General features: G+C 44.9%; 1 protein-coding gene across 3 annotated transcripts in view; it reads left to right on the top strand.

Annotated features, from left to right (window-relative positions):
* The window catches only part of LOC112216781 (MOB kinase activator 2), a 98,071-nt gene that overhangs the window by 45,415 nt on the left and 24,903 nt on the right, over positions 1-27,753 (top strand). The window contains exon 1 of one of the 3 annotated variants that reach the window (XM_024377035.2): positions 1,523-1,810. The exons of 1 other annotated variant lie outside the window; for it this stretch is intronic. In XM_024377035.2, the coding sequence (XP_024232803.1) occupies positions 1,773-1,810 (38 nt within the window). In that variant the 5' untranslated portion in view covers positions 1,523-1,772. Of the gene's footprint in view, positions 1-1,522; positions 1,811-5,721; positions 6,095-27,753 lie in introns of those variants that run through there. One more of the 3 variants, XM_024376962.2, reaches the window with a different exon arrangement.

Below are 27,753 nucleotides of genomic sequence, written 5' to 3'. Positions count from 1 at the left end.
TTGAGGTTGTGGACAGGTGTCTTTTATACTGATAACAAGTTCAAACAGGTGCCATTAATACAGGTAACGAGTGGAGGACAGAGGAGCCTCTTAAAGAAGAAGTTACAGGTCTGTGAGAGCCAGAAATCTTGCTTGTTTGTAGGTGACCAAATACTTATTTTCCACCATAATTTGCAAATAAATTCATTAAAAATCCTACAATGTGATTTTCTGGATTTTTTCTCTCACATTTTGTCTGTCATAGTTGAAGTGTACCTATGAAAATTACAGGCCTCTCATCTTTTTAAGTGGGAGAACTTGCACAATTGGTGGCTGACTAAATACTTTTTTGCCCCACTGTATGTCATTCATTGACCCTTCTATGTCAAGGTAATATGATTACTAGGGCTGACCCCAATCAGTTGAATGTTTGGTCAATAGGCCGTTGGTCGACTAAGGTTATTTCTTTAGCCGAGCAGTAGCAAATATAAAGCACAGACGACTTTTGGTCAACCAAGATTTTTTTGTTGTTGTCAGGCGCAGCCCTGATTAGTGATTACTGTCACCTCATTTCACTTAGCACGTGATCAGTCTGAAGACTGGGCCAAGTCCTTACTCTGCACAAGAGGAGGCTGGTGGGAGGAGCTATAGGAGGACGGGCTCATTAATGGCTGGTATGTAATGAATGGAACGGTATCAAACATGTCGAATACAGGGAAACCACATGTTTGACTCCATTCCATTAATTCCACTCTAGCCATTACAATGAGCATGTCCTCCTATAGCTCTTCCCACCAGCCCCCTCTGCTCCACACACGTCTTGGCTCCGAAATGTTATGGATGGTGCTAGTTTACCAGTGGGCAAGATGGAGCAATGACCATTTTAGCTATCAAGTACTGCTCATAGGGACCTGTAGGTCTATTACCTTATGTTCTTAGGTCTGGAATCCGACTCTCTCTCTCACACACACACTTGAAGCTGTGGATTTAGCAGGCTTTAATGGCTCCTTAGTCTATTCTTAGCTTCAATCTGTCTCACAGTCCACACGCTGACAAGTGTTCGCTTGGAGTCTGTGTTCTGTCCTCTCTATAGCATACAGGAGGAAAATATAGCCTGCAAGATATAAAACGCACTTGAAACATGAAATGTTGCTTGCCCCCTCTGTATCCGTGGATCTGTCGGGCAAGGATGAATAATAGGCACTGTGAATCATTTTTCATGACTGGAAAGCAGATGGTGATGTATTTCTGAGTGTGCATTGATTGACAAAGGAGTCTATATTCGGTGGTAGAAGTAGGGAATATACAAATCATGCGAGTAATGTTAGATATTGATATAGCTTTGGTACATTGTACTACAATAGAAAAGCTTTAAAGTCAGTGACGTGTCTGATTTACTTAAGCGGGCTACTGAGTACACGAAGTAGGGGCATCATATCTAAAGAAACACTAGGTATCATTGCTCGGATTATTTTCCGACATCCTCACTGCTGCAATTGTAGCGATCTGAATGATGAGCTATCGTTCTTTTGTTTCATCTAAGCATTTGTTTTGACATCCTTGCCCCCCGATTTGTAAACCCTGCCCAGCGGAAGCTGGGGGAACCGAACAGAGGGCGGAGGTTTGGAAGGAAGAATCGAGAGATATAGGGTAAAAGGAAGAGTGAGGTCTGCATGACAACTCCGTTTTTATTGTTCTCGTCTACATCCGTCAAAGGCACGGGCGTTTTCAGGTGCATCGAAAGCTGAACGTAATCAATTCTGGATTTCTTTATCCGATTCCTATCGTCCGGCATGAGGTTTAAACGGAACGGCTCCTATACATTGAATAGGTAAGTTACTTCATCCATTCACTACTCGAGTTAGGCTTCTTTCTATATTCGACACATGTATACGTAAACAGTGCATTGTGAAGTTTTCCAGACGCAGTTGATCAATGTTTATTGTGTGACTTTAATGTCGTCGGTATGATCAGATGCTTGTGTCGTGATTGTGACTCTTCGAGCATTTCTATTGTTGAATTGAAACGTGGTTATGATACGCACGCTGTATGTATGCAGCTGATGGAAGTAGTTGCTCTCACTCACAACCCGATTCACTGAAAACTCACTGATCATGGTTAAAACAACGACTATTTATCTATTGCATCGGTTGCCACGCCAATGAAAATACGCGTTTAAAACATTTGAGGGTTCGTGAACGGCAGACGTGACGTGGTTGACGTTCGAATAATGGTTTGATGATGTCAATCTTAAACTAATTTTCTGGCCCCAGACCCTTGCCATTGTGATGCCGACGTGTATTGGGTGGCGCGCTGTGTGTAAACCCCCCCCATCTTACTTTCTCAATTCAATTCAAATAAATTCAAAGGGCTTTATTGGCATGGAAAACATGTTTACATTGCCAAAGCAAGTATTTATTACACTTGTTTCTCTCTCCTCCCTCCCTCCCTTCTCCACCCCCCTCCCTCTCTTCTCCACCCCCCCCTCCCTCTCTTCTCCACCCCCCTCCCTCTCTTCTCCACCCCCTCCCCTTCTCCACCCCCCCCTCTCTTCTCCACCCCCCCCTCCCTCTCTTCTCCACCCCCCCTCTCTTCTCCACCCCCTCCCTCTCTTCTCCACCCCCTCCCCTCTCTTCTCCACCCCCTCCCTCTCTTCTCCACCCCCTCCCTCTCTTCTCCACCCCCTCCCTCTCTTCTCCACCACCCCCCCTCCCTCTCTTCTCCACCCCCTCCCTCTCTTCTCCACCCCCTCCCTCTCTTCTTCACCCCCTCCCTCTCTTCTCCACCCCCTCCCTCTCTTCTCCACCTCCCTCTCTTCTCCACCTCCCTCTCTTCTCCACCCCACCTCCCTCTCTTCTCCACCCCCTCCCTCTCTTCTCCACCCCCCTCCCTCTCTTCTCCACCCCCTCCCTCTCTTCTCCACCCCCTCCCCCCTCTCTTCTCCACCCCCTCCCTCCTCTTCTCCACCCCCCCCTCCCTCCTCTTCTCCACCCCCTCCCTCCTCTTCTCCACCCCCCTCTCTTCTCCACCCCCTCTCTTCTCCATCCCCCTCCCTCTCTTCTCCACCCCCCTCCACCTCTCCCCCTTCATTAAGAAGTATCCACTGAAATATCTTCCCCTGTGGTGTGTGGTGTCTCCTCAACCCACTTTCAGTTGACATGATTGCCCACTGCCTAGTAGGGCCATGAGAATCCCAGCCCACAAGTTCTTTCTCTCTCCTCTCCCTGGGATGTAAATTCATTCTCTCCCTCATTATGTATATCTTCAACTCACAAGTTTAATGATTAGATGTGCTTTGTCTTCCTCATTGCTAAACCAGGCAAACTTTCTGCAATTTAAATTCTTAAATCTGGCCCTTGTAACTATTATGCCCAGTTCCTTGTCTTTTTCTCTTTTTTGGGGGTGTTTTGACACACACACACACTCTCTCTCTGTTGTTTAACAAGCATGCCACACACACACGTGTTTTATACACACGCATGCCCTCAGTTTTAATTGTTGAAAATTAGTGTTGATATAATGGCAGTTTCCTTCCATCTCCCCCTGGCACCCTATACCCACTGGCCTTGTTATCAGCCACAGGCCCTTCCACTACTCACACAAACTGTATCACACCGACCCAGAGGAGAGAGTGCTTCAGTTCGGCTAGCTGAACGAGTGTGCTCACATACTCGCTTAAGACCTTACCTTGAAAAATGAGAAAAGCTGCAATAGTACTGTCTGTCCATTTTGAGATGCCGTAGCCAGTATACACTTCCTCAAAATAGTCAGTTAATCTAAGATACCTCAAATCTGTCATTAATTGCAACGTTTTTGCCAGGGAGATCTTAATCACGCAGTTTTACATGTTTGGTGCAGTATTTATCAATTTAAATAAAATAGCGTGTTCCCGACTTGTTTCTCGTTGAATGACAACACTTAATTTAAGAATCCCTACTGTTGACCAATCCCTGCCTCCTCAATCAAGGGGTGTGTGAGAGAGGGAGCGATAGAGGGAAGGAAAGAGAACGGAAAGGTGGGTGTTTGGGCAATTGTTTCCCTCAATCAGGTACTGTGTGTTTGCGTGTGAAGGTAGGTGTAATTCAAAGCGAGGTAGCAGCAGAGGCCCTTGGTGACAGGCAGCTAGGGATGAAGAAAGGGGGAGGGATATGACATCATTGGCTGTTAAAGTGCTTTGCTGTGCTACTGCGGCACCTCTCCCATCTTTCATCTGATAAAGAACAGAACAGAGAGGAGGAAGAGGAACACAGAGGAGGGAAGGGTGGGGAAGTGTTGTGCATAAGGGTGAGTCGTTTCTCGTTGAATGACAACAGGCACTTCATTGAAGAATCCCTACTGTTGAACAATCGCAGACGAGGGGGCATAGACTTTGGCTACTGACTTCGGCTTGACTCGAGAAGAATATGTGCCCGAACAGCCATAAAAAAAACCTTACCGAAGTCCAAAATGAACAAACTGTTTCATCCGGAAAGCATGTGGACACCTTAAGACTTGCTTGGGTCGTGTGTGTTTGTCAGGAAGAGATTAGTGTCACCTTGTCGTTGGGCCTTTTAACGAGTTGGTAACTAAATCACAACACAACTCCAGGCTACTTCTAAACCAATATGGCCTTATGGAGGTGAATCTCTTTGTCTCAGTCTACACACTTTTCACACTCACCCAATGGGGCACTGCAGTCTGGAGAGAGATGGAAAAAGTCAGAGAAATAATGAGAGCGAAAGAAGGAAAGGGTGAGCTAGAGGAGGAGGGAGAAGTGGAGTGTCCTTCATCGTGTATGCCTGCACTGACTGTCACAGAGCTCTTCTGTGATTGGCTGCAATCTTGGGGGGGGGGGTGTTCTAGCCACTCTCACTTTCTGCCTATGCATCAATGAGGAGATTAGATTCATCTGGCCCAGGTTTTGCACCAGGTGAAAGTTAATTGGGTGTGTTTTGAACCCTGGCGTGAGCGAGGTGCCGCGTTCCAAGCCCACGTCAAAGTCGCCTCAAAGCAAAAGTGACATAATTAAGTTTGTGGAGTAATGAGTGGGATTATGTATTTTCACATGCAGAAGTGATCACTTTTGATAATGCTTTATCTGCCTTTTCATTGAAAAGAATGAAAATTTTAACATTTTTTGGAAAAGAGATGTTTATTTCTGGACGATACACGTGCTGCCTTGTTGACAACATGACTGAGCAGCACAGATTACTGTTCCATTTGAGAAGGGCGCTCCTTCCTCAACACTTTTGCCTGTTCACATCACGGGCCATGGACCAGAGCCTAGCATATTCTAATCCACCCTATGTGGAAGAATGACAGGTGAACGTGTGTGTCCAAATTGTTCTGGTCCCTCTTGTTCATTTGCCATTAGCTTTTCTTTTGCAACACCTGGCACCATCTCCCAGTTTCAACAGGCAGGCTTGGTTTGCAGGTTCTGTTTTTCAGTACAGGCTATGGGCCAGCTAACAGAGGTTTATCACTCAATAACCAGCCTAGCTCAAATCAGCCAATTTGTTTTGAGCGTGTGTGGTCAAGTGTGTTTACTCCTTGTTTGGGATATACAGATGGCAGAGATTTTTGCTAGAGCCCAGACCCTTCCTGTGTGCCTCTCTCTCTTACTCTCTCTCTCCCGCAGTCCACCCTGTCCTACCCAGCAGTCAGCAGTTTGTTTATGCGAGTCTGTTTGCCAAGCTAATCTTCCCTCCTTTCAAGTGGGAGCCAGCCAGAGAAAGGGGGAGCGAGGGATGGAGAGGGAAGGAAAGAGGCAGGCAACAGTAGTTCTAGCGAGAAAGAGAGAGGAAGACACTTTGAACGGGCTCCAAGTTGCTGTGAGAGGTTGTCTGTAACGTGCTGTGGACATTCATCAGTGGTGGCCTGTTTGCTGATTGGACCGCTAAGAGTGTGTGTGTGTGGACGCAGTTCGTGAGCAGCCAGTTACCGCAGTGTATGTGAGCGAGAGAGAGAAAACGGGAGGTGCTATTCTGGAGCTGTGTGCTCGGATAGAGTCCCCCCTTCACCTGTAGAAGGAGTGAGGGAAGAGTGAAAGACCTGGGTGGGACCCTCACAGACCTGCCACTGTCTCTAATACCAGCTGGATGGGGGTCCTGGTCTGCTGTGACTGCTTCTTCTATAGGTAATTAGCTACTCTTGCTCTGCTCACCCCTTTATCTCTCTCTCCATCTTGCGCTCTCTTTCTATATGGCTCTCTCTCGCTGTTGGTTGTTATTCCTGGTTGTGTTGATGTAACTTTTTGTTTTAATTTTGGTGCTGTACTCCCTCTCCCTGCCTCTCTGTAGCTGAAACTTCTCTGTAGCTTTGTGTTTCTGATTCTGCGATGTGGTTTGAAGGAGACGATGTAGCGACACAGATTTGGCTTTAGTAAGACCGAGGAGAAGGGAGCAAGCTAATTGTGGCAGAATGGTACAGATCCAGAGCCATGTAGTGATTTAGCCTCCGTGAGTTAGGAGTCAAGGCTGGTTAGAGGAGGAATGGCACTGGGCCAGAGACTAAGGTATGCCCAGGTTTAAGGCTGGTTAGAGGAGGAATGGCATGTAGCCAGCCCAACCTCCCGTCCACTGCCCTGCTGGCCGGTCGGATGGTCTCCGTCTGTTTGTTTGTACACACAGTCAATGTGTTCCTTCCCAAGACCTTTCTGTTTGGTACAGGAGAGGAGTGAAGTAGTCTGCTAGCTAGACTTTGACCTTCTCATACAGTTAAAGGGGTCCTAGTTTTGGGAGGGGAAAAAGTTGTTTACTTTTCTTGCTTCGTTAGCATGGTTACTTGAGCCATGTTAGCTAGCTTAGTAAGCATAGCATGGTTACCTGGGCCACGTTCAGTTTTGGACAAAGATCTGGTATCAGCTCAGCTTCTCTAAATCACAACCTGAACCACTCGGGAGAACATACAACAGACCTTGTAGCAGCGTCTGGAAGCAACTTTACACTACTCCTACCTGCTCTTGAGGGTTCAGAGGGTGTTGTCGACCCAGCATCATGCTACCAGATGAGTGAGTTAAATCAGGCAGACTGGGTGGATGGGCCCCCCCCCCCCTCCTTATATGTAGTTGTAGAACTCACTTTAGCTGCACTACGGCTATATATATAGATATATATATATATATATATCTATAACATCAGCTCATTATGGAGAGTTTAATGGTGAGGACCAAACCGTCTCAAACACATGCACACTAGGGCTGAACGATATTGCCATAATATCATATCACTATATTTTTCGTATTTGAGTTTTTAAAATAATTAAAGTTATAAATATACTTGACCCTAGGGTGGCACCACATACATTCTAATTGTTTTTAATGGGGCTTTGTCCATTCTGAATGTTGTATACTGTTCAATGAAACTTCAACCAAAAGATGGAATAAAGTGACCACTTTGAATATGTTTGACATGACAACGAATGAAAAGGCCTGGGAGGAGTTATTGTGACAAGGTAGGAACCAAAGGTTTGGTCCATGTTTCCCAGTGGACCCTAATTAATGTTACATTACATGTTTTCTCTTACTGTAGCTAAAATATTCATGCTTTGCTTATTCCACTTTGATTTAAAATATATAGTTGCACAAACATGCTGATCTACACCAGCACTGCTATCAGGCTGTATTAGCTAGCTAGCTACGTTTGCTCTAAGTACATTTAGCTAGCTAGCTGGCAAGCCGGTTAACTAGCGATTAGCATTATTGGCTAAAACTATTTATTTTATCCACAACTTGCTATGAAAAGGAAAAACTAGCAGTTTGCAAACAGGAATTCTATAACGCTCATAGATTTATATTTAATCATTGTCCCAAAACCAGCAGCATTGACCATGCAGATTGTCATTACAGATGGTTGTTGTGACTCGTGGTTAGACAAAAACTGCTTTTGTTGAGTGGCGGGGCTTGGTGCATGTGGAAAGAGAGTGGGAGACAGAGGACTCAAGTAGAAAATGGAGTAAACTATATAAAAAAAGGAAATTATTTCACACGGCAGAGAGGGTAACACATTTAACAAACCAAGCATTGAAATGCTGCTATACAAGGTAACGTCAAAACCTAAACCGGTCCGTGCATCAATACCGGTATATAGTCAAATACGGTATACCGCCCAGACCTAACACACTCACACTTGAACCTGAATCGGATTAGACCATCAGACCCTCTGTGCCATTCAGAACTCTGTTTACATTCGCTCCCTCCACCTAGCTAGCGTGAAGAACAGCCTGCCCTTTGTATTTCTGTTCACATGTGTGTCCAAACACATGACTGTGTGTGTGCGTACGTCTATAGGTAAAACACACACAGTAGCTTTGTGAAAGCACAGCCCAGTTCCAGAAACTGTAGTTTTTCTTTACAGGGCAATTATCACCAGTCCTGAGGCGGGACTTGGCTCCTGTGCTGACGCCTAATTGGGTGACCGATCAGATCTATTTCTGGCACTACTTCCTGTCTACCTTGGCACCTCTGTCAGCCACTCAGGGGGTTTGGTGTTGTCGTGGGTTTGATTGATGAGTGTTGGTTTTGGAAACACTCACATGGACAAGGTCCTTGTTGACTTTAGCCACAGTCCAATCCCAACTCTCGGACAGAAATGGCTGAAAACTAAAGTAGCATTGTGTGCTCTGCTTTCTGCTCTGACCACAAAAGTTTTACTCTGTCTTACATTTTCAGCCCGCGTCATGATGATTTTCCTGCTTGTTTGAACCGTGTGTTTGTCCTGTGGTTTGCCCTTCTCTCAGATTAGCTTCCTGTCAGTCTGGGTTTAAAACAGGTGCTCGCCAGATGATCACTGTAAGGGTGAGACACATAGAGGATAGATTGAGAAGGGAATGTGTTATAAGCAGCAAGTGAACTGAAGCATGTTTTTGTTGTATTGGACAGACACAGCTCCACAGACAAGAGTAGTCAGATTCTCAGTGAGTTGTAGCCTATTTTAACCTTCGCCTTGGCTTTAGGTCTGTATGATGGTAGAACAGTTGATGCCCTGTTTGACCTAAACACACACACACACACACAGTCATTAACCTGGGCCCTCCTCACATGACTGATATAACACTGGGTCAGTGTGATTGGAGGGCAGGCTAACATAATGCAGAAGAAACGGTACACTTCAATTAGCCCTTAGCCTTATACACCACAGTTCATTCATATGTAGGCCTATCTGTATCTGACGCCTACCTGCTTTGGAGCTTAGCCCAGCGGTTCCTCTGTCTGTTTTCTCCTAAGACTAGAGGTGTGTGTTATCAGCTGGAGGTCAAGAGCAGGGCAGTCATTAGTGATGATGATGGGGGGGTCGATAGTTACATATCCCAATATTATTATTTATTTTTTGTCATTTTTATTTTTACTGTCGGTAGCGTTAGCTAGCGCTAGTCGGCTGTACCTGTATAAAAACTGGAGTATTTGTCATCCTATAGCTTGTTCTCCATCTTTATAAATAGTGAGCCAACGTGTTTTCAGAACATTTTCTTCATGCTCTGTCTCTCTGGAGCAGATGTACAGTGAGCAATATGTTTGCAACATAAAATCAAAATGACATCCCAGTACCCAGTATCGAATCGCAATACATAAAGAATTGTGAAAATTGCAATACATTGTATCTGCACCTAAGTATCATAATAATATCGTATCGTGAGGTCCCTGGCAATTTCCAGACCTAACGGTCATCTCTCTAAGGTTGTAGAGAGGGGGAGAGGCAGACTGTAATAAAACATGAGATGAAGATGCTGTTTTATAACATGTTTTTGCTTCTCAGGATTTGAGTGTCTGTGTTTTGGCGATGCGGAAATGTAGTGTTGTCCTGTCACTGTGTTGTTGCCGCAGAGGGTGACTAGTGACTACAGCTTGGAACATTCAGGACCTGAGGTTCTAGACACCAGAATAATGGTCTCTGAGAATGTGTCTGTGTGTTTGTGCCATGTGTCTGTCATTAGGCAGGTAGCCTTGTGGTTTGAGCGTTGGGCCAGTAACCGGAAGGTTGCAAGTTCAAACCCCTGAGCTGACAAGGTACAAATCTGTCGTTCTGCCCCTGAACAGGCAGTTAACCCACTGTTCCTAGGCCGTCATTGAAAATAAGAATTTGTTCTTCACTGACTTGCCTAGTTAAATAAAGGTTAAATATTATTAGATATTTAAAATCTTTGGCAGGCCTGGCCCATTCTACAGTGCTGTGACAGAGCTCAACAAGGGCTGTGTTCTCCTAAACCAACCCTTTCCCATCCCTGGTCCTCCAGTACCTGTCTAGACTGGAGTAGCCTAGAGCAGTGTTTCCCAACCCTGGTCCTCCAGTACCTGTCTAGACTGGAGTAGCCTAGAGCAGTGTTTCCCAACCCTGGTCCTCTGGTACCTGTCTAGACTGGAGTAACCTAGAGCAGTGTTTCCCAACCCTGGTCCTCCAGTACCTGTCTAGACTGGAGTAACCTAGAGCAGTGTTTCCCAACCCTGGTCCTCCAGTACCTGTCTAGACTGGAGTAACCTAGAGCAGTGTTTCCCAACCCTGGTCCTCCAGTACCTGTCTAGACTGGAGTAACCTAGAGCAGTGTTTCCCAACCCTGGTCCTCCAGTACCTGTCTAGGCTGGAGTAACCTAGAGCAGTGTTTCCCAACCCTGGTCCTCCAGTACCCCAACAATACACCTGTTTCATTATAGCCCTGGACAAACACTGCTCATTCAGCTCATTGAGGGCTTGGTGATTAGTTGGCAAGTTGAATCAGGTGTGCTTGTCCAGGGTTACAAAAAATGTGTGTTGTTTGGGGTACACTGTCCTAAACCACCTCACTCCTCCATACTGCATATCCCCTGGCCTAAAACCCTGTCTGTCACTCAAATAGAGCTCAATTGGACTTGGCTTGGCAAGCCTCGACACAAGTGACAATGTTTTTTTAAATTACTTGTGTATAAGTGTTTGAAAAGGTCCACCATTTAAGCTGAATAATGGCATGGCTATTTTCCTATATTTGCTGATGGGACAGTCATCTGGTGACTGACTGACTGCACCATAGGCTTGAATGGACCATGATGCACAGACACACACGCCCTGTCTGTCTTGCCACGGGTGTGGGTTGGGTACCTGGGGTGTGGGTTGGGGACCTGGGGTGTGGGTTGGGGACCGTGCAGCAGACTGTGGAGAAGGTTCTAGTCTCTGTACCTCAACCCGTTGCAGAAGGAATGGAAGGCAGAATACAGGAGTGGAGGAAGGGACTAGGACTCTGCTTCAATTGTCAACCATTTCCTCCTTCCCTTCCTGTTGAGTCAAGATTGCAGAGTGACCTCCATGGGAGAATCTCATTTGCCTTTCCTTGATTTCTCATGTCCTCTCTTCTTACCACCTCCTCAAAACCCATTGGACGATGAGGTCAGAGGGGAAGGCAATGGGTTTTGAGAAGGACGTATGAATCAAGAAAATCAATTGAGATTGGCCCCATGTGAAGCACCATAAACTCTCTGGTCTCAGTCTGAGGTGCTGTAAGCCACATGCAAGCAGTGTAACATACTGGATTTGCCCAGTCCTACTGGCCAGTTCAGATAAGGAGGCTGACAGACTGACAAGACTCCCTGTCCTTCTCTGCTTTCACCTGGACTTAGCAGTCTGCACTAGACTGTAATGCACAGCTAAGTGTTTGTAGTGTGTGTGCACAGTCCTACCTGGGTCTGGCCAGAGGTGGCTGGGACCAGAAATCGGCCCTTGCATTTCTAACACACCGGACCTTTTATTTATATTCTTTTGGAGGGCCCCTTCGGTGGCCATTTTTTGTTGTTGTTAAATGTCCACATTATTAGCCAGATAATGATAATTTTGCAACAAAAAAACCTGAGTTACAGGCCCCTGGGCTAAAAGTGGACCAGCCCACCTGGCATTTGCCAGAAATGCCAGATGGCCAGTCCGCCTTTGGAGAGAGAAGAGACAGTTTTGCTGTAACCTTACCTTACCTCCACATTTAGATCTGCACCGTCAGCGCACACACACACACACACTCTCTCTCCATGAAAACTTGGCCTTTTTGTGGCTAGCTAATGCTGCTGGATGATTCAATGTCATCCTCCCACATCTCCTCTGGCTCCTGCAGTGGGATGAGATGAAAGGTAGTAGACTCTATGAGTAAGGGTTAGGGTCAGAAACCATAGCTGTGTGCCTCTCCCAAGGGACTCTGGGGACATAAGGCACAGAATAAGGGACACAGGAAGTGCCTGGGTGTATCACTTCCTGTTTATGGAGTTTGTTGCAAGTGAGGGAGTGTGGGGTGGTAGGCAGGCAGGCACGCAGGCAAGTCCTTAAAATGCCTCACATACACAATGTTCTGCCCCTATGGTTTCTCTCTCCCTCTCTTGCTTACTCACTCTCTCGTTCTCGCACTCTCTCATGCTCTCATTTTCACCTCATACCCTCAAAGTCTTCAGACTGCTTTCTTTCTATCCACACACTTTCTCTCTATCCCTCTACACACACACACACCCCTGCCTGCATAGCTGGGTGCTGCAGTGCGCTTGGCAGCTGTACCCCTCATTTGTTTTATCAGCCATCTGAAATGGCGCAGCTACCAAGGATGGAGGGAAGGAAAAGTTTGAGGCACAGGAAGCACACTCTTGCACGTACAGACAGTATCGTCATGTCTTCCACCTTCACAGAACAGTGGTTCGCTTCTACTTCCACTCTGAGAGATGATTATGATTCATGAGTCACACACACTGGCTGTTTAGGCTAACCTGAGAGGTGGACTGACACAAGGGGGGGCAGAGATTTTGCTGACGACAGCAATGTTCCGAGGTAACATTCCGATCTGTTATTCCTATTATTTTATTGCTAAGCTGGTGGTCAGGGAAGAAAGGAGAGAATGAAAGGTGACTTTTCAAGACCAACAGCACTGTGCCTATGTAGGTCTCTTCATCACAAGCCCATGGGACCCAAAGCAGTTCCATAGAAACCTAATGAGCGCAATCATTAAATTGGAGCTCATATCCCCTGCCTCCCCAGGAGTCAGCCAGGTGCTGCCAGCCAGCCAGCCAATCACAGGCTTGTTTACACCTGGGCGGCTGGATGAGGTCATTGATGTTCCCCCGCTCCCCTGGGTGTTCTAGGCCTAGCAGCTGATCTCATCGGTTCATAAAAAGGATGAGCTCATAGTATCACTTTGTCCCTCGCTGTGGGGTAGACGACGTACCCCTTTGATTGGTCTACACTTAGGAACCTAGAGCTTGCCATTTGTCAGAGCATAGACGTCAGCCACTGCTTCCTCCCTTCACCTCACAGAAGGTACTTATTGATTTGACCTCTCACCCCTCCGTTATTCCTCTATTTCCCCATTCGAACATGAATAGGAGCATCTTCCGCCCACTTCCTCCCTCGCTCATTACGACACCATCTGGGTGTGAAAGTCAGAGAGAAAGAGGCAGGAACATGTGGCTGCACTATTGTTTTTCTGTCTTCTCGATGTTGAACTGCCTGTTTCTGATTTTTGTTGAGTGTTTGTGTGTCTTCAGTCTGGCAGAGGGAAGGAGGGGAGTGTGTGGTGTTTGCCGTTGTGAGATGGTCAGGGTGTGTCTGGTCTCTCTGCCAACAGTGCCCTCCAGGAGGAAAACGTGCAGCTAGGTCCTGTATTCCATCATAACATTCTCCTCTGTCTAAACACTCGCCATAACACTGTTACAATCTGTTATGTATAGGGCCCTCAGCTTTCCCTGATCTGTTTACATTGTGAAGGAACAAGGAAATACTCAGGACCCTAGTTAAGTTCTTGCACTACAAGCCATCTGCCACATTTCAGTAATTCTTGAGAGGTTTGTTCAACTGGTTAGTGAGTTGAGTGTGATTTTCCCTGATAGACAGGCATGTACTGCAGTACATTGAGTCGTATTAATTCCTCATGGCTAATGGACAGAAATCTCATTAGCACTGGTATGACATTCTTTTGACAGAAGAAGTTTGGCTCATAAGTTGAACTATAGATTTTGACATCCCTGTGGTAGTTGTGTTGGTAGCAGGTTAGCTGTTGCTATGGTAGTTGTAGCAGGCTAGTAGCTCTTGTTGCTATGGTAGTTGTAGCAGGCTAGTAGCTCTTGTTGCTATGGTAGTTGTAGCAGGCTAGTAGCTCTTGTTGCTGTGCTAGTTGTAGCAGGCTAGTAGCTCTTGTTGCTGTGCTAGTTGTAGCAGGCTAGTAGCTCTTGTTGCTGTGCTAGTTGTAGCAGGCTAGTAGCTCTTGTTGCTGTGCTAGTTGTAGCAGGCTAGTAGCGCTTGTTGCTGTGCTAGTTGTAGCAGGCTAGTAGCGCTTGTTGCTGTGCTAGTTGTAGCAGGCTAGTAGCTCTTGTTGCTGTGCTAGTTGTAGCAGGCTAGTAGCTAAATGTTGTTGTGTTAGCTATAGCAGATGAAGGGTAATGGTTGCATCATGTTTCTCTCCCCAGGCTGCTGTAGTGTCTCAGGGGAGATCTAAAGCTTTTCTGCTGTTTTGTCGAGTCTGAAGGAAGGTAGTATATTTGATGACCTATACTACTTCATACAGACCGATCTTGATGTTCCTATTGGGCAGTTTTTCAGCTGGCCTTGCATTCTCTTCTCTTCTCTGACTTTTCCTGTCTGAACAAGCAGTTGTTGTTTTGAAGATGAGCACACACATCTCTCCTAACTATTGGCGCGTGTGTTTGTCCGCTAATTCTCTCCAGGCATTGATGATCAGCATCATGCTCATCAAGTAGTTACAGATGTATTTTTACTAGTCTGGCTGCCACCTAACGCAAAGTCCTCCTGACTTCAGAGTGTGGAAAGGCTCTTTGATGAAACATCCCCAATGAGATGTTGGGCTCCTGAGTGGCGCAGCGGTCTAAGGCATGCATCTCAGTGCTAGAGGTGTCACTACAGATCTTGGTTCGATTCCAGGCCGTGTCACAACTGGCCGAGATTGGGAGTCCCATAGGTGGGCACACAATTGGCCCAGCGTTGGCCGGGTTAGGGTTTGGCTGGGGTAGGCCATCATTATAAATAAGAGTTTATTCTTAAAGGACTTGCCTAGTAAAATAGCCCTGTGCTAAAATGGAGCTTAGGCTACATATCTCTGTTTGGCCAACTTTCCAGGGAGGTGGGCCTTTTAACCTCAATGTCTCCCTCTTTTTCTCTCGCTCTCACGCTTTATTTTTTATTTCTCCATTTTGCTCTTTTCCTCTGCATGTTTGTTGTTGTTTTTGGTCACATGAACCATGAGAATGGCTATTTCAAGCAGACTTTGCACAACATATCGAGAAATAGACAGTTGGGGGGGGGGTTTGTAATAAATGTAGATGTTTTGGGCACAACACGTGACTGCGGTCAGTTGAATGTGAACAACATTTGCAGGAGATAGTATCAGTCCTGAAAACAAGGGGGTGTGACATTTAGATTAACTTGAAGATTACTCTTCACGTTCAGACTCTTTGATGCATGAGATGTTTCTCATTTCTCACACATTCTTTCAGTTTCTCCCGTCGCGCTGTCCGTTTCTCGCGTCGCGCTGTCCGTTTCTCGCGCCGCGCTGTCCGTTTCTCGCGTCGCGCTGTCCGTTTCTCGCGTCGCGCTGTCCGTTTCTCGCGTCGCGCTGTCCGTTTCTCCCGTCACGCTGTCCGTTTCTCCCGTCGTGCTGCTTAACCCTCCTCTCTCTGCCTCTTACTTTATTACTCCTTACTAACATTTACCTGTTTACTTTTTCACTCTACGTAGAAGAACTGACATTGGTTGTGTAGCCCCAGTAACTCTGACCTGGCAGTGAGTCAGTCTGTCTCTCTGTCCACCAGGTTTACTGCTCCATGAAAAGACCACTCTGTTCCCGCTGTATCCCACTGGCCTGTCCCCTGTCCACACGCACGTCCTGAGCAAATATGGGCGGCGCCGGCTACCATCTCTCTCTCCCTCCATCCTTTTCCTTTACACAGTCCTGCTTCCCTCTATCTACCCCTCCACCTTTCCTTCCTTCACACAGTCTCCCTCTGTCTGTCTGGCTTCCTGAGAAAACATTAGTGGTGACAGGACAGGGTGTGGGACAGTCTACCTAGTACCTACCTTTTTCCCTCCTGACCTTGCATAAAGTCCTCCTCTCTTTTCCTCAACTCTCCCGCCTCCCCCTCCTCATCTCTTACACAAGCCTCCTCTCTCCCTTCACTCCACCCTTCGTCACGTTCCTCCCTCCTTACCTCGCTCGTTAGTCCTCCCGCCATTGCTCCATCGCATGTCCCTCATCCCTAGCCCAACTGCTACACCAAGCCCTTCTCTTCTCCACTCCTCCCTCCATCTCTCCCTCATTGCATCCCTCTACCTCTACAGTCTCCCCTTTTCACTCTATCATGTCCAATGATGATACGAAGAGTGATGACGATAGTGGTGATGATGATGGGCGATAGTGGTGTTCTACTAAGCTACACCAATCTTCAGATGTCTATTCTAATGCCTGGCCTTCTGTCTGGTAGTCTGTAGTTCACCTGCTCCTGGCTCTGTTAGATTCGTTCAGGCTTCACTGGTTTCAATCGTAGTGTGATGCTGCATCTGGAGAAAGTTACAGCAGCAGCTTTTAAAGGCAAGTCTGTCTCACTTCCTGTGTCTTTTTAGATCATAGTTTTTTGATACTACTTTTCTGTACATAGTAACCGTGATATGGAGCCAGCAGTATCTCTCTCTGTGAATTGATGCTGTGAAAGTAGTGGGTTAGGTTCAGGTTTCAGGAAACTGAGTTCACCCACGCATCACAAACACAAACATCCTTCAGCATCTACGCCCTCATTATATAAATATACTAGGAAATGGAGAATGGGAAAAATATAACTCTGAAGTTATAAGCGTCTGACAGGGTCTGTGCATAGACATTTGCCTGTAGGTGGCGCTATTGTTCCTAAAGACAACACTGGCCTCTGAATGGAACATTCATGGTGAAACAGTGCTGTCATGCTTGGTGCAGTAAGTCTGCAGCCTCCTGGTCGCCAAATGTCTCAAGATCAGTTTCTGTTTATGCTAATATGATCATCTGATTTCGTCGTCAGGGTTACTGGTTCCTATCATATTATTTCTGATAAAAGAACATTCGTCTCCTTGCCGTTTTCAAGAGCGCTTCTGAGAAATGGGAAGACTGTGGCATTGGGGAACCTCTCCCTCGAACAGAACACCAGGAGTGACACACATACACTGCTCCTCGGGCAAGAGAGGGAATAACAATGTAAAGTATTTTAAAGACTAGCTAAATCATCCTCCCCTTTCTGTCTTAACGCTGTTGCCAGATCTGTACTTCTGTAACTCCCATTTCCTTCCACTGATAAAAGCCTGGTACTGTTAGTATGACTTGACCTCAGACCAGCCACAGACAGACTGACTCCCTCCTCCAGTCATAGACAACAGGAACGTGACTCACAGCAACAGCGCACACCTGTGTTGACTGGCTGGCGCTGGGCTGGGACATCTGGTGTCATGTGAACATGCCCGTCTCTGATGGATGACTATGGCTTACTTTTAATGTCCTCAAAATGGCTCGTCATAGCCCTCAATGGCAATGTCCATGCTGTCCATGCTAAAACACCTATCCATCCAGAGCCCTCTTTCTACCTCTATGCTCACCACCCACAGCAGAGATGGAGAACATGTCTTGCACTACTGTTTTGTCAGCCTTTACATCCTACCTGTCTGAGGAGATTAAGGTCAAAGCAGTGTTTTTTCACAAGTATTGTTTGACGGGAGGTATTTGGTGTTTTCTGTTGCAAAATGGCTGTGGTTGTGTAACCCAGAGGTGCTACGCGTTGATAGTGGATGAGTCAGAAGTTGATCAATAGAGCAGATCCAGGATCAGCCAAGCTGACCCCCATCATAAGTAACCTCAAACAGGGCTCTAAAATGCAACTAAATATTTGTCTGTGCCCGTGGAGTGTTCATTTGGGAGCACCAGTGCAAACTTTTTGAAGTAAAAAAGTAAAAATAAACACATTTTTTGTAATGCTAAATCTTTGCTGTAATGTTGTTTCGTTAGCATCATGCTCGCACCATTTATACAATGAAAACTGCTTGTTTCTTGACCAAACTGTTCAAAGGATCTGACCCATATTACAGGCGCAACCCATATTGTAGGGTTGCAATTTACATTCAGAAACCAGGTCACTGGCCGTTCTAAAATGAGCCGCATTTGTTTCACACTTTGTACAGTCATGTTTGTTAACTAACTAGATAGCTAGCTTAACCACCTGGTAACTTCAACAGTATATCCAGCTTAACCACCTGGTAACTTCAACAGTATATCCAGCTTAACCACCTGGTAACTTCAACAGTATATCCAGCTTAACCACCTGGTAACTTCAACAGTATATCCAGCTTAACCACCTGGTCCAGCTTAAACTTCAACAGTATATCCAGCTTAACCACCTGGTAACTTCAACAGTATATAACTTCCAGCTTAACCACCTGGTAACTTCAACAGTATATCCAGTATTAACCACCTGGTAACTTCAACAGTATATCCAGCTTAACCACCTGGTAACTTCAACAGTATATCCAGCTTAACCACCTGGTAACTTCAACAGTATATCCAGCTTAACCACCTGGTAACTTCAACAGTATATCCAGCTTAACCACCTGGTAACTTCAACAGTATATCCAGCTTAACTACCTGGTAACTTCAACAGTATATCCAGCTTAACCACCTGGTAACTTCAACAGTATATCCAGCTTAACCACCTGGTAACTTCAACAGTATATCCAGCTTAACCACCTGGTAACTTCAACAGTATATCCAGCTTAACTACCTGGTAACTTCAACAGTATATCCAGTTTAACCACCTGGTAACTTCAACAGTATATCCAGCTTAACCACCTGGTAACTTCAACAGTATATCCAGCTTAACCACCTGGTAACTTCAACAGTATATCCAGCTTAACCACCTGGTATCTTTACCACTATATCCAGCTTAACCACCTGGTAACTTCAACAGTATATCCAGCTTAACCACCTGGTATCTTTACCACTATATCCAGCCAGACCACCTGGTATCTTTACCACTATATCCAGTAGAGGTCGACCGATAATGATTTTTCAACGCCGATACCGAATATTGGAGGACCAAAAATAGCCGATACTGATTAATCGGCTGATTTAAAAAAAAAAAAAAAATGTGTATATATATATATATATAAAATAAAAAAAAATATATATTTTTTTTATATATATATATTTTTAATTATTTATTTGTAATAATGACAATTACAACAATACTGAATGAACACTTATTTTAACTTAATATAATACATCAAAATGAATTTAGCTTCAAATAAATAATGAAACATGTTCAATTTGGTTTAAATAATGCAAAAACAAAGTGTTGGAGAAGAAAGTAAAAGTGCAATATGTGCCATGTAAAAAAGCTAACGTTTAAGTTCCTTGCTCAGAACATGAGAACATATGAAAACTGGTGGTTTCTTTTAACATGAGTCAATATTCCCAGGTAAGAAGTTTTAGGTTGTAGTTATTATAGGAATTATAGGACTATTTCTCTCTATAGAGCCGAAATTCTTACTGGTTGGTAGGTGATCAAATACTTATGTCATGCAATAAAATGCGAATTAATTACAAAAAAAATCATACAATGTGATTTTCTGGATTTTTGTTTTACATTCCGTCTCTCACAGTTGAAGTGTACCTATGATAAAAATTACAGACTTCTACATGCTTTATAAGTAGGAAAACCTGCCAAATCGGCAGTGTATCAAATACTTGTTCTCCCCACTGTATGTGACGTAAACACCATTCCTATTCATAATATCATTGATAACAATAATGCAATCCAATGACAGTTTATTTAACTTTTATTTAGACAGGCTAGCACATATCACAATGACTGAGTCTATGGGTAACGCTAGTTAGCATTGGCTCCTGAAACTACCTCCACCTTCCTTCATACTGGACACAGAGACATTTAAAATGGTATCCACCAGTTCATAGGACTCTGGGGAAGTAGTTAAAGGGCCTCCTTGCCAAAATCCTGATGTATCCTTTAAACAATGTAATCCATTTCAATGGGAAAATAGTGATTTTACATCATATTCCACAAATGACTTTTTAATTTCAATGACAGATATTTATATCAACATGTTAGCTTCATATTAAACAAATCTATTTAACGGTTACATATTAGGGCACAACATGCTTCAGATGTAGCTAAGAATTCCTATAGTATATATCTTATTTTCTGGTGCTCCTAAATTTGATGTTGCGCTCCTAGCTTTTTTAAAGTTGTGTGCACCAGTGCTACCAATTATATTTTGTTTAATTTAGAGCCCTGACCTCAATGTATTAACAGGAACTTTACATCTCATAACTGACAGGAGGCTTGGGTTAACTGCCAATGTCAGAGACAGACAGGCAATGAACCTGACCTGTGTTAGTTTTGGCTCTCATTCCAGAGATTGACCCTCTCTGATTCCAAAGGTTGACTCCCCCAGCACATTCCATCCTTACATCTTGCAGTATACTTTTTGGGCAACCTGACCAAATTCACATAGATCTCATTCTCATTGAAAGCAAGTCTAAGAAGCAGTAGATATGTTCTATATGTGCTTATTCTATGCTTCCTGTTATGTTTTGTTTTGCCTGTTTTGTACACCGGCTTCAAACAGCTGAAAATACTATATTTTTAGTTATGGTAAATATATTTCACAGAGGTTTAGATTGTACAATGATTCTCTACAGTATGCCGGGAGTCTAGTGGTTAGAGCGTTGGGCCAGTAACCGAAAGGTTGCTGGATCGAATCCCCGACTGACAAGGTAAAAATCTGTCGTTCTGCCCCTGAGCAAGGCAGTTAACCCACTGTTCCCCGGGTGCCGAAGGCATGGATGTCAATTAAGGCAGCCACCTCACCTCTGTAATTCAGAGGGGTTGGGTTAAATGCGGAAGACGCATTTCATTTGAATGCATTCAGTTGTACAACTGACTAGGTATCCCCCCTTTACTTGCTTGTTTTGTCACACAAATTGAAATTAGACAAACTATTTGAATTTTAGCAACCAGGAAATGGCGGTGCGATTTCTCCATAGTGCACCTTTTGAACTTTCTTGACCCTTATCAAGACCATCTCATAAATGACCATCTGACCTCAGACCAGTGTCCTGGTGGCCACTTGTGCCCCTGACCCTGCAGTGCAGCTCTCGTTCCAACCTCTCACCTGAAACACAGCCTGTATTCTCTCCACCCAGAGAAGAGGTTGAGGAAGATAAGATAGGCCTGAGTGATGATGGAGAGAAAGAGGTTAGAACAAGATAATAAAAAAATAAGGTGAAGAGAGAGGGTGAAAACCCCATGGGTGGAAATGGAGACAGCAAGGTGAGTTATGGGCTGGATGTTCTGGCTGAGGCAGCACATTGAGGCCTCCTCTGTCTGTGGAATGTAGGGAGGACAGTAAAGAACGCTGAGCCAGGGCATGCTGTGACAACCTCCCTGCTCCTACTGCACACACTCACTCCTCTCCTCTTTTAATCCACTCCCTCTCTCCTCCTTCACTCTCTGTTTTGTATTAACCCTCTTGTCACTTTTCATTCCTCATTCACTTCCCCTCAACCACTGTCCATCTCTTCTCTCTCCTCTTTTCACCCTCGCTGTCCTCTTCTCATCCCCTTCCCTCCTCTCCTCCTCCATCCTCTTCTCCTTCCTGTCCTCTAACTCTTCATCCTCCCTTCCCATCCTGTTCCACCTCATCTGATCCAGTTAATACAAACTGTAGCTATGTAGATAGAAACAGACGGAGGGAGGTCTGGTAGTTCTCATCCACTCTGGCTCCATCTTGTCGTTGCCCCCTTTCTCCTTCATCAGTCAGAACTCTAACCATTATTTACATTTGAGTCATTTATCAGACGCTCTTATCCAAAGCGACTTACAGCTTCCCCTTCCTTTTCCACTCATACATCCTCTTTCAGAGCTAGCTGCAATCCTAGAAAACTAGCTAGCAAGAATGGTTTGACATTTCAGTTTTTGTTGGTGATTTTAATGGGGCTATGAATGTGGTTGTAATTGTGTAATTTTCTTTAATGTCACAGTTAGTTGTTGAATGTTGAAGAGGTTTTAATGTTTCTACTCTGGGAACGTACACCATCCAAAGTAAATAAACAACTTTTGCGATGGATCCATGTTCTTAGAAATGATATCTTATTCTCCCCGTCTGTCTCTCTATGTTTTGTCTTTCCTTTGTTTAGCCAGGCTGTGTGTAGAGCGAGGGATGGCATGTTGGTGCAAGCAGCCCTTCCCCAGCTGGAATGCAGGGCTTGAGGTAGAGTATATGGAGGGAAAGGAGAAGGAAAAGAATGGATACGGGCCCCCAAGTGGCCTGCAAAAGAGCAACATGGAGAGGTGAAGGAATACGGGCCCCCAGTGGTCTGTAAAAGACAGACCAACATGGAGAGGTGAAGGAATACGGGCCCCCAGTGGTCTGTAAAAGACAGACCAACATGGAGAGGTGAAGGAATACAGGCCCCCAGTGGTCTGTAAAAGACAGACCAACATGGAGAGGTGAAGGAATACGGGCCCCCAGTGGTCTGTAAAAGACAGACCAACATGGAGAGGTGAAGGAATACAGGCCCCCAAGTGGTCTGTAAAAGACAGACCAACATGGAGAGGTGAAGGAATACAGGCCCCCAAGTGGTCTGTAAAAGACAGACCAACATGGAGAGGTGAAGGAATACAGGGGAAAGAGTAGCTATGTGTAAAATGCTATGTTTTAGAAATGATACACCTGTATAGTCAATTAATGAATTACCTACCTTGAGGTCAAAATGTTTTGTGATGGCAAATTACAATTTGTCGTTACCCATAAGCCCCTCATTTAACAGCCATCTTTGGGGTAGTGGGTCGAGCAAGTTAAGTAAACAAGATTTGACCTGTCAGTCAGCGCAAAGGTACACTTCCATTGATTTGCTACTTTGCTGTGTTTGCTAACACGTTCTCTTGTCCAGATTTGCCTTGCACAGACCATACACACACACCCACCTGACACAAGGTACACACACACTACTCTCTCTCATATACACACACACTACTCACACCAAGTCCACAGTCCACACACCGCGCCCAAATTCTGCCAGTCCATTGGTCAATGCCCCAGTCACTCAAGGTGATTCTACAGTGCCTTTGGCTATATTGTGGGGTTGACAGGGTGGACTGAGCTTTTGCCAGGCCCGAGGCGTATCTATTGCTGTGTGATTCATCTGTTGCTGGCAGGAGTCTGTGTTTTCTTGGTGTTAAAAAGGTGGAAGGTCCGTTCACTGACTTTCACACCCAACCCGTTGGACCAGCCAACGCTGCAAATTGTATTGTATCGGAGCGGACAACAGGAACTAGCTTTTAGTTTTGAACACCATGAACGAACTAGCTTCAAGTTTTGGCCGACAAAATGTAATGACCGCCACAGCCCTAGTGGAGAACACCTTTTTTGTGAACATTTTGAAAATGGATGAATGTTTTCTCATAGTTATTTTAAATAGCTTACTACATAATTGTACTTTTTTGCCCCCCCCAAAGATTAGAGAAAATGTGTAAAATCACCAGGATTTCAGCAACAACAACAAAACATATTCAAGAGACATGACTGTTTCTCAATGTAATGATAGTCTGAAATGATTGTCATTTACTCGTGTAGTAAATTTGCAGTGTACATTTTAATCATTTAGTAGAAGCTATTTTACAGAGCGACTTACAGAAGTGCAGTGAGAGCAATACATTTTCATAAAAATCATACTGGTCCCCTGTGGGCAACCCTGTCCTTTCAAGCACCCCGCTCTACCAACTGAGCTACAAATGATTTAGAATTATGTTCCAGCATCCCGACCATCCGCTCCGACAAAAATCGTCCCGTGGCTGAATCTAGTTGTCTACCTCTGGCCTACTAATTGACTAGTTTCTTCACTGACTTTGACTGTTTTCTTTACAGTGACGAACATACCACCAAGCCCTTTTCTGGTCACTGTGACGTTTGCCTACATTTTTTAAATTAATAGCATTTTTCCATACTGCCTTTTCTTTTTATCTCGCTTGCATTCTCTCTCGAGTTGGATGATAGATATCAATAGATGGTTGATTGAGCAACAGTAATCCGATTTAGACTATACCTCACTCCAAAGTCCTTCCTGGAGAAACGAGTCAACAGACCTGGCCATTGACATCAGTGTTTAGAGCAACCTTTTTACTCCTCCTTTCCCCTTCCTCGTGTGTTTTTATTTAATATGGGCCTCAAAGCAGGACACTGTGGTGTGCTGGGAAGCTGTCTTTGACGGTGTAAGTAGTCTAGAAGTTGCCCATCTGAAACTGGGTCAGATATCTTCTCACCACCCTATTGGTTAGTTTATATTTTTTATTTAAACTTTATTTAACTAGGCAAGTCAGTTAAGAACAAATTCTTATTGACAATGACGGCCTACACCGGCCAAACCCGGACGACGCTGTGACAATTATGGGACTCCCAATCACGGCCGGTTGTGATACAGCCTGGATTCGAACCAGGGTGTTTGTAGTGATGCCTCTAGCACTGAGATGCAGTGCCTTAGACCACTGCGCCACTCAGGAGCCCACTGTATGATTCAGAATGTGATTTAGGCCGTATGAGTCCTATGGCGTGACATCATGTTTAGGAAGAAGACCTTAGCATGTCAAACAAAGGATCGTTTATACCAATCCAGTGACATTTAGTTAATGTTTAGTGTTTGTTATACAGAATAGGATTTATGCAAGTGCAATGTTTGGCCTAGATGTGTGTTTCTTCCATGGAATTTAGTTAATGGCTGAGAACGTGAGATAATGTTTATAGCCTGAGATAAAACCAGGTGACTGAGGTGAGTGATGTCTTGTAGCTTCTTGGCAGCTTCTTCCCAGACGTCAACAGTAGCTAAGAATCATAGTTGTCTCTGTCCGGTAGAAGAAGGGTGTCCGACCGCACTTTCCACTCAGGTCAAATCTTTGGCTATGTAAGAATGATGTTTATTTGTGTGAAGGATTACAACCTGTAGGCTGGATCTGTAGTCAGTGGTTTGATTTCTTCCTGTAAGGCTCTATATGAGGTTGGGTTACATCGGACAGTGGTTCCCAAACTGTGGGGCGCGAGGGGCCGGCGGGGCCCCCGCAATTTCTTTACATTTATTTTACTTTTTAAAGGAACTCAGTCCGGCTTTAAACTTACTCTTGAAAGTTGTAATAGTATAATGCATAAGGTGCAATTTCAAAATTGGGTAGTGCATCATCAGTTCCTCTTGTCATATTAGTCATTTCATTCTTTAGAAAGCTAAAGTATGAAATGTCCAGATCAACTAGCCCATGTCAGCTAACGTTTTGTTGTTGTTGGTATTTTAACACATATCACTCAAATATCACATGAATACACATTAGACATGGTGAAATGTACAGAATTGAACATTTGATTTAAAACTGCAAAATGTTCTTTGCACCACATGACAAAATGTGTAGAATTGCAGGAAATAATCTTTAAATCTGCAAAATTAACTCCACCGACGAGTGGCGTGAACAGTGTGTCATGGACAGTGCTTGTGCACACAGAAATAAACGTGGCGTGTGTGTGCAGGGGGCCGTGGTATGTTTCCCAATGCTGGAAGGGGGCCCCCCGAGTGAAAAAGTTTGGGACCCCTGATGTAGGACACCAGTGCTAACTATATTAGCCTGCCTACAACAGCAATTAATTACTTATAGTTATAAGGATAATTTCCACCCAAATCGGCTCATATACAATAATGGATTAGTACTATCCAGTAACCGAATTGCTGTACTTCATTAAGTTGTCTTTGAAGCGTGATTGAGCCCACTGTCTTGAATGGAGTTAATTCTGAATAGAGGCTCTGGCTTTGGTCCAGTGATCTTGAATGGCTGCCTTCTGATCTAATAGTTGTAAGCTAATCTATGGGAAGTTCCATTACTTCCACTTGTCACCACCTCAAGTACGTAGGGCCCGAAGCCAGGTAGGACTGTTCACTCATGGCCCTAGTGTCAGTCTCACTACTGTAGCTTTCTCTCAATTCAATTCAAAGCTTTATTGGCATGGGAAACATATGTTAACATTGCCAAAGCAAGTGAAGTAGATAATTAACAGAAGTGAAATAAACAATAAAAATTAACAGTAAACGTAACTTCTGTGAGTGTAATTTCACCACCTACCCCGGTCTCTGTCTTCACCCCCTCTCTTTCTCTGTCTCTCTCTCCTTCACTCTGTTCCCCCTCCCTACCTCCCCCTCTCTCACCCCTTTCTCTCTGGTCAGTATAGCCCAGAGCCAGGCAGAGGCAGGCAGAGGTTAGAAATAGCTCCTGGGAAAAGTCTCTACCCTGTTCTGGCCTCTTTCCCCTCTCTCCTTCCCCTTCTCTCTCTTTCTACTCACCACAGCAGAAGCCACTCAAAGTGAGGCTCTGGAGCACCAGAGCTCCACCCCCCAGCCACCCTCCCCTCTCCCCCAGAGTGAGCGCTGTGCTTGGGCCAGACGGGGAGACGTGCCTAAAGGCGTCCGTATGCTTCCCATCCGAAACAGTTTGTACATATATTATGATGACATTTTGGGACGTTGTTGTTCATTTTGGTGTCCGGCAAGGTTTTTTTCAGCTGTTTGTGCGCACATTTTTTTTCTCTCGAGGCAAGCCAAAGTCAGTAGCCAAAGTCTATGCCCCTTCGTTGGTGATTGGTCAACAGTAGGGATTCTTCATTGAAGTGTTTGTCATTCAACGAGAGACTAATCGTTTTCATGCACATTTTTTCACTTGAGGAATAAATACTGCACCAAACATCTTAGATGTGAAATTGTGAAGCGGAAGTCTTCTAAGGGATTATGTGAGCTAGCTGAACTGACGCCTTAAGAGGAGTTGTGCTGGCTGAGTGTGCAGATGGACCTGTACAGGGCCCTATCAGACCACCTCTCTCACTCTCAGAAAGTCACAGAAACACACATGAATAGATAGCAACTCACAGCGCATAAACACGCAGGGGCTCTCTCTTGCAAACACACACGCGTATAAAAATTGACTGGTGGAAATGGAATTGACCCTGACACACAATGATTGGAGCCCAGACCCTGACATACTCTGACACTTACACACTCAGACTGTGACACACACACTGGGAGTGATCTGGGCTCCAGAGGTCCCCCAGATTACTGTGTCTTTGTGAGTGTCCATGCTACAGTAGTCAGCTGTAGCTGCAACCCCACCGGTCCAGCCTGAGAGGGGGGGACAGGGAGAGAGACTAGGGCCCATATTCACATAGCATCTCTTGAGTAGGAGATTTAGATCATAATGAATTACATTATATGGATGTGGAGGCTGATCGTAGATTAGCACTATGAGATACTTTAATGGATACCAGTCCTGGCCAGAGAAAGGGGAGAATTGAGAGAAAGAGATGGGTTCAGAAGAGAAAAGAAAGAAAGCAAGGGAGAATGAAAGAGATGGTGAGAGACGTGTCTGAGGAAAGTAGGGAGAGAACAGTTTGTTGTATTCCCTTTAACTCATGATCATTTGTCATAACCTGACCTTCCTCCTTCTCACTACCTTTTACTGTAGTAGGCCTATTTCAAGATTGCTTTTCTACTGTCTTCGTACTCTCAAAGTTGAGGATCGATATCAACCAAGTCTACATTGTCATGCCTCTATGAACTAGACCTCAGACTTTGGCCCAAACTATTAAAAACACCACCTCCCGTGTTCACACTCATTCCTGAAAGGTTGCTGGATTGAATCCCCAAGCTGACAAGGTAAAAATGTGTCATTCTGCCCCTGAGCAAGGCAGTTAACCCACTGTTCCCTGGGCGCTGAAGATGTGGATGTTGATTAAGGCAGCCCCC

This window comes from Oncorhynchus tshawytscha, linkage group LG01, assembly GCF_018296145.1.
Source record: "Oncorhynchus tshawytscha isolate Ot180627B linkage group LG01, Otsh_v2.0, whole genome shotgun sequence".
Taxonomy (NCBI): domain Eukaryota; kingdom Metazoa; phylum Chordata; class Actinopteri; order Salmoniformes; family Salmonidae; genus Oncorhynchus; species Oncorhynchus tshawytscha.
This window is presented reverse-complemented; position numbering and strand designations above follow the sequence as displayed.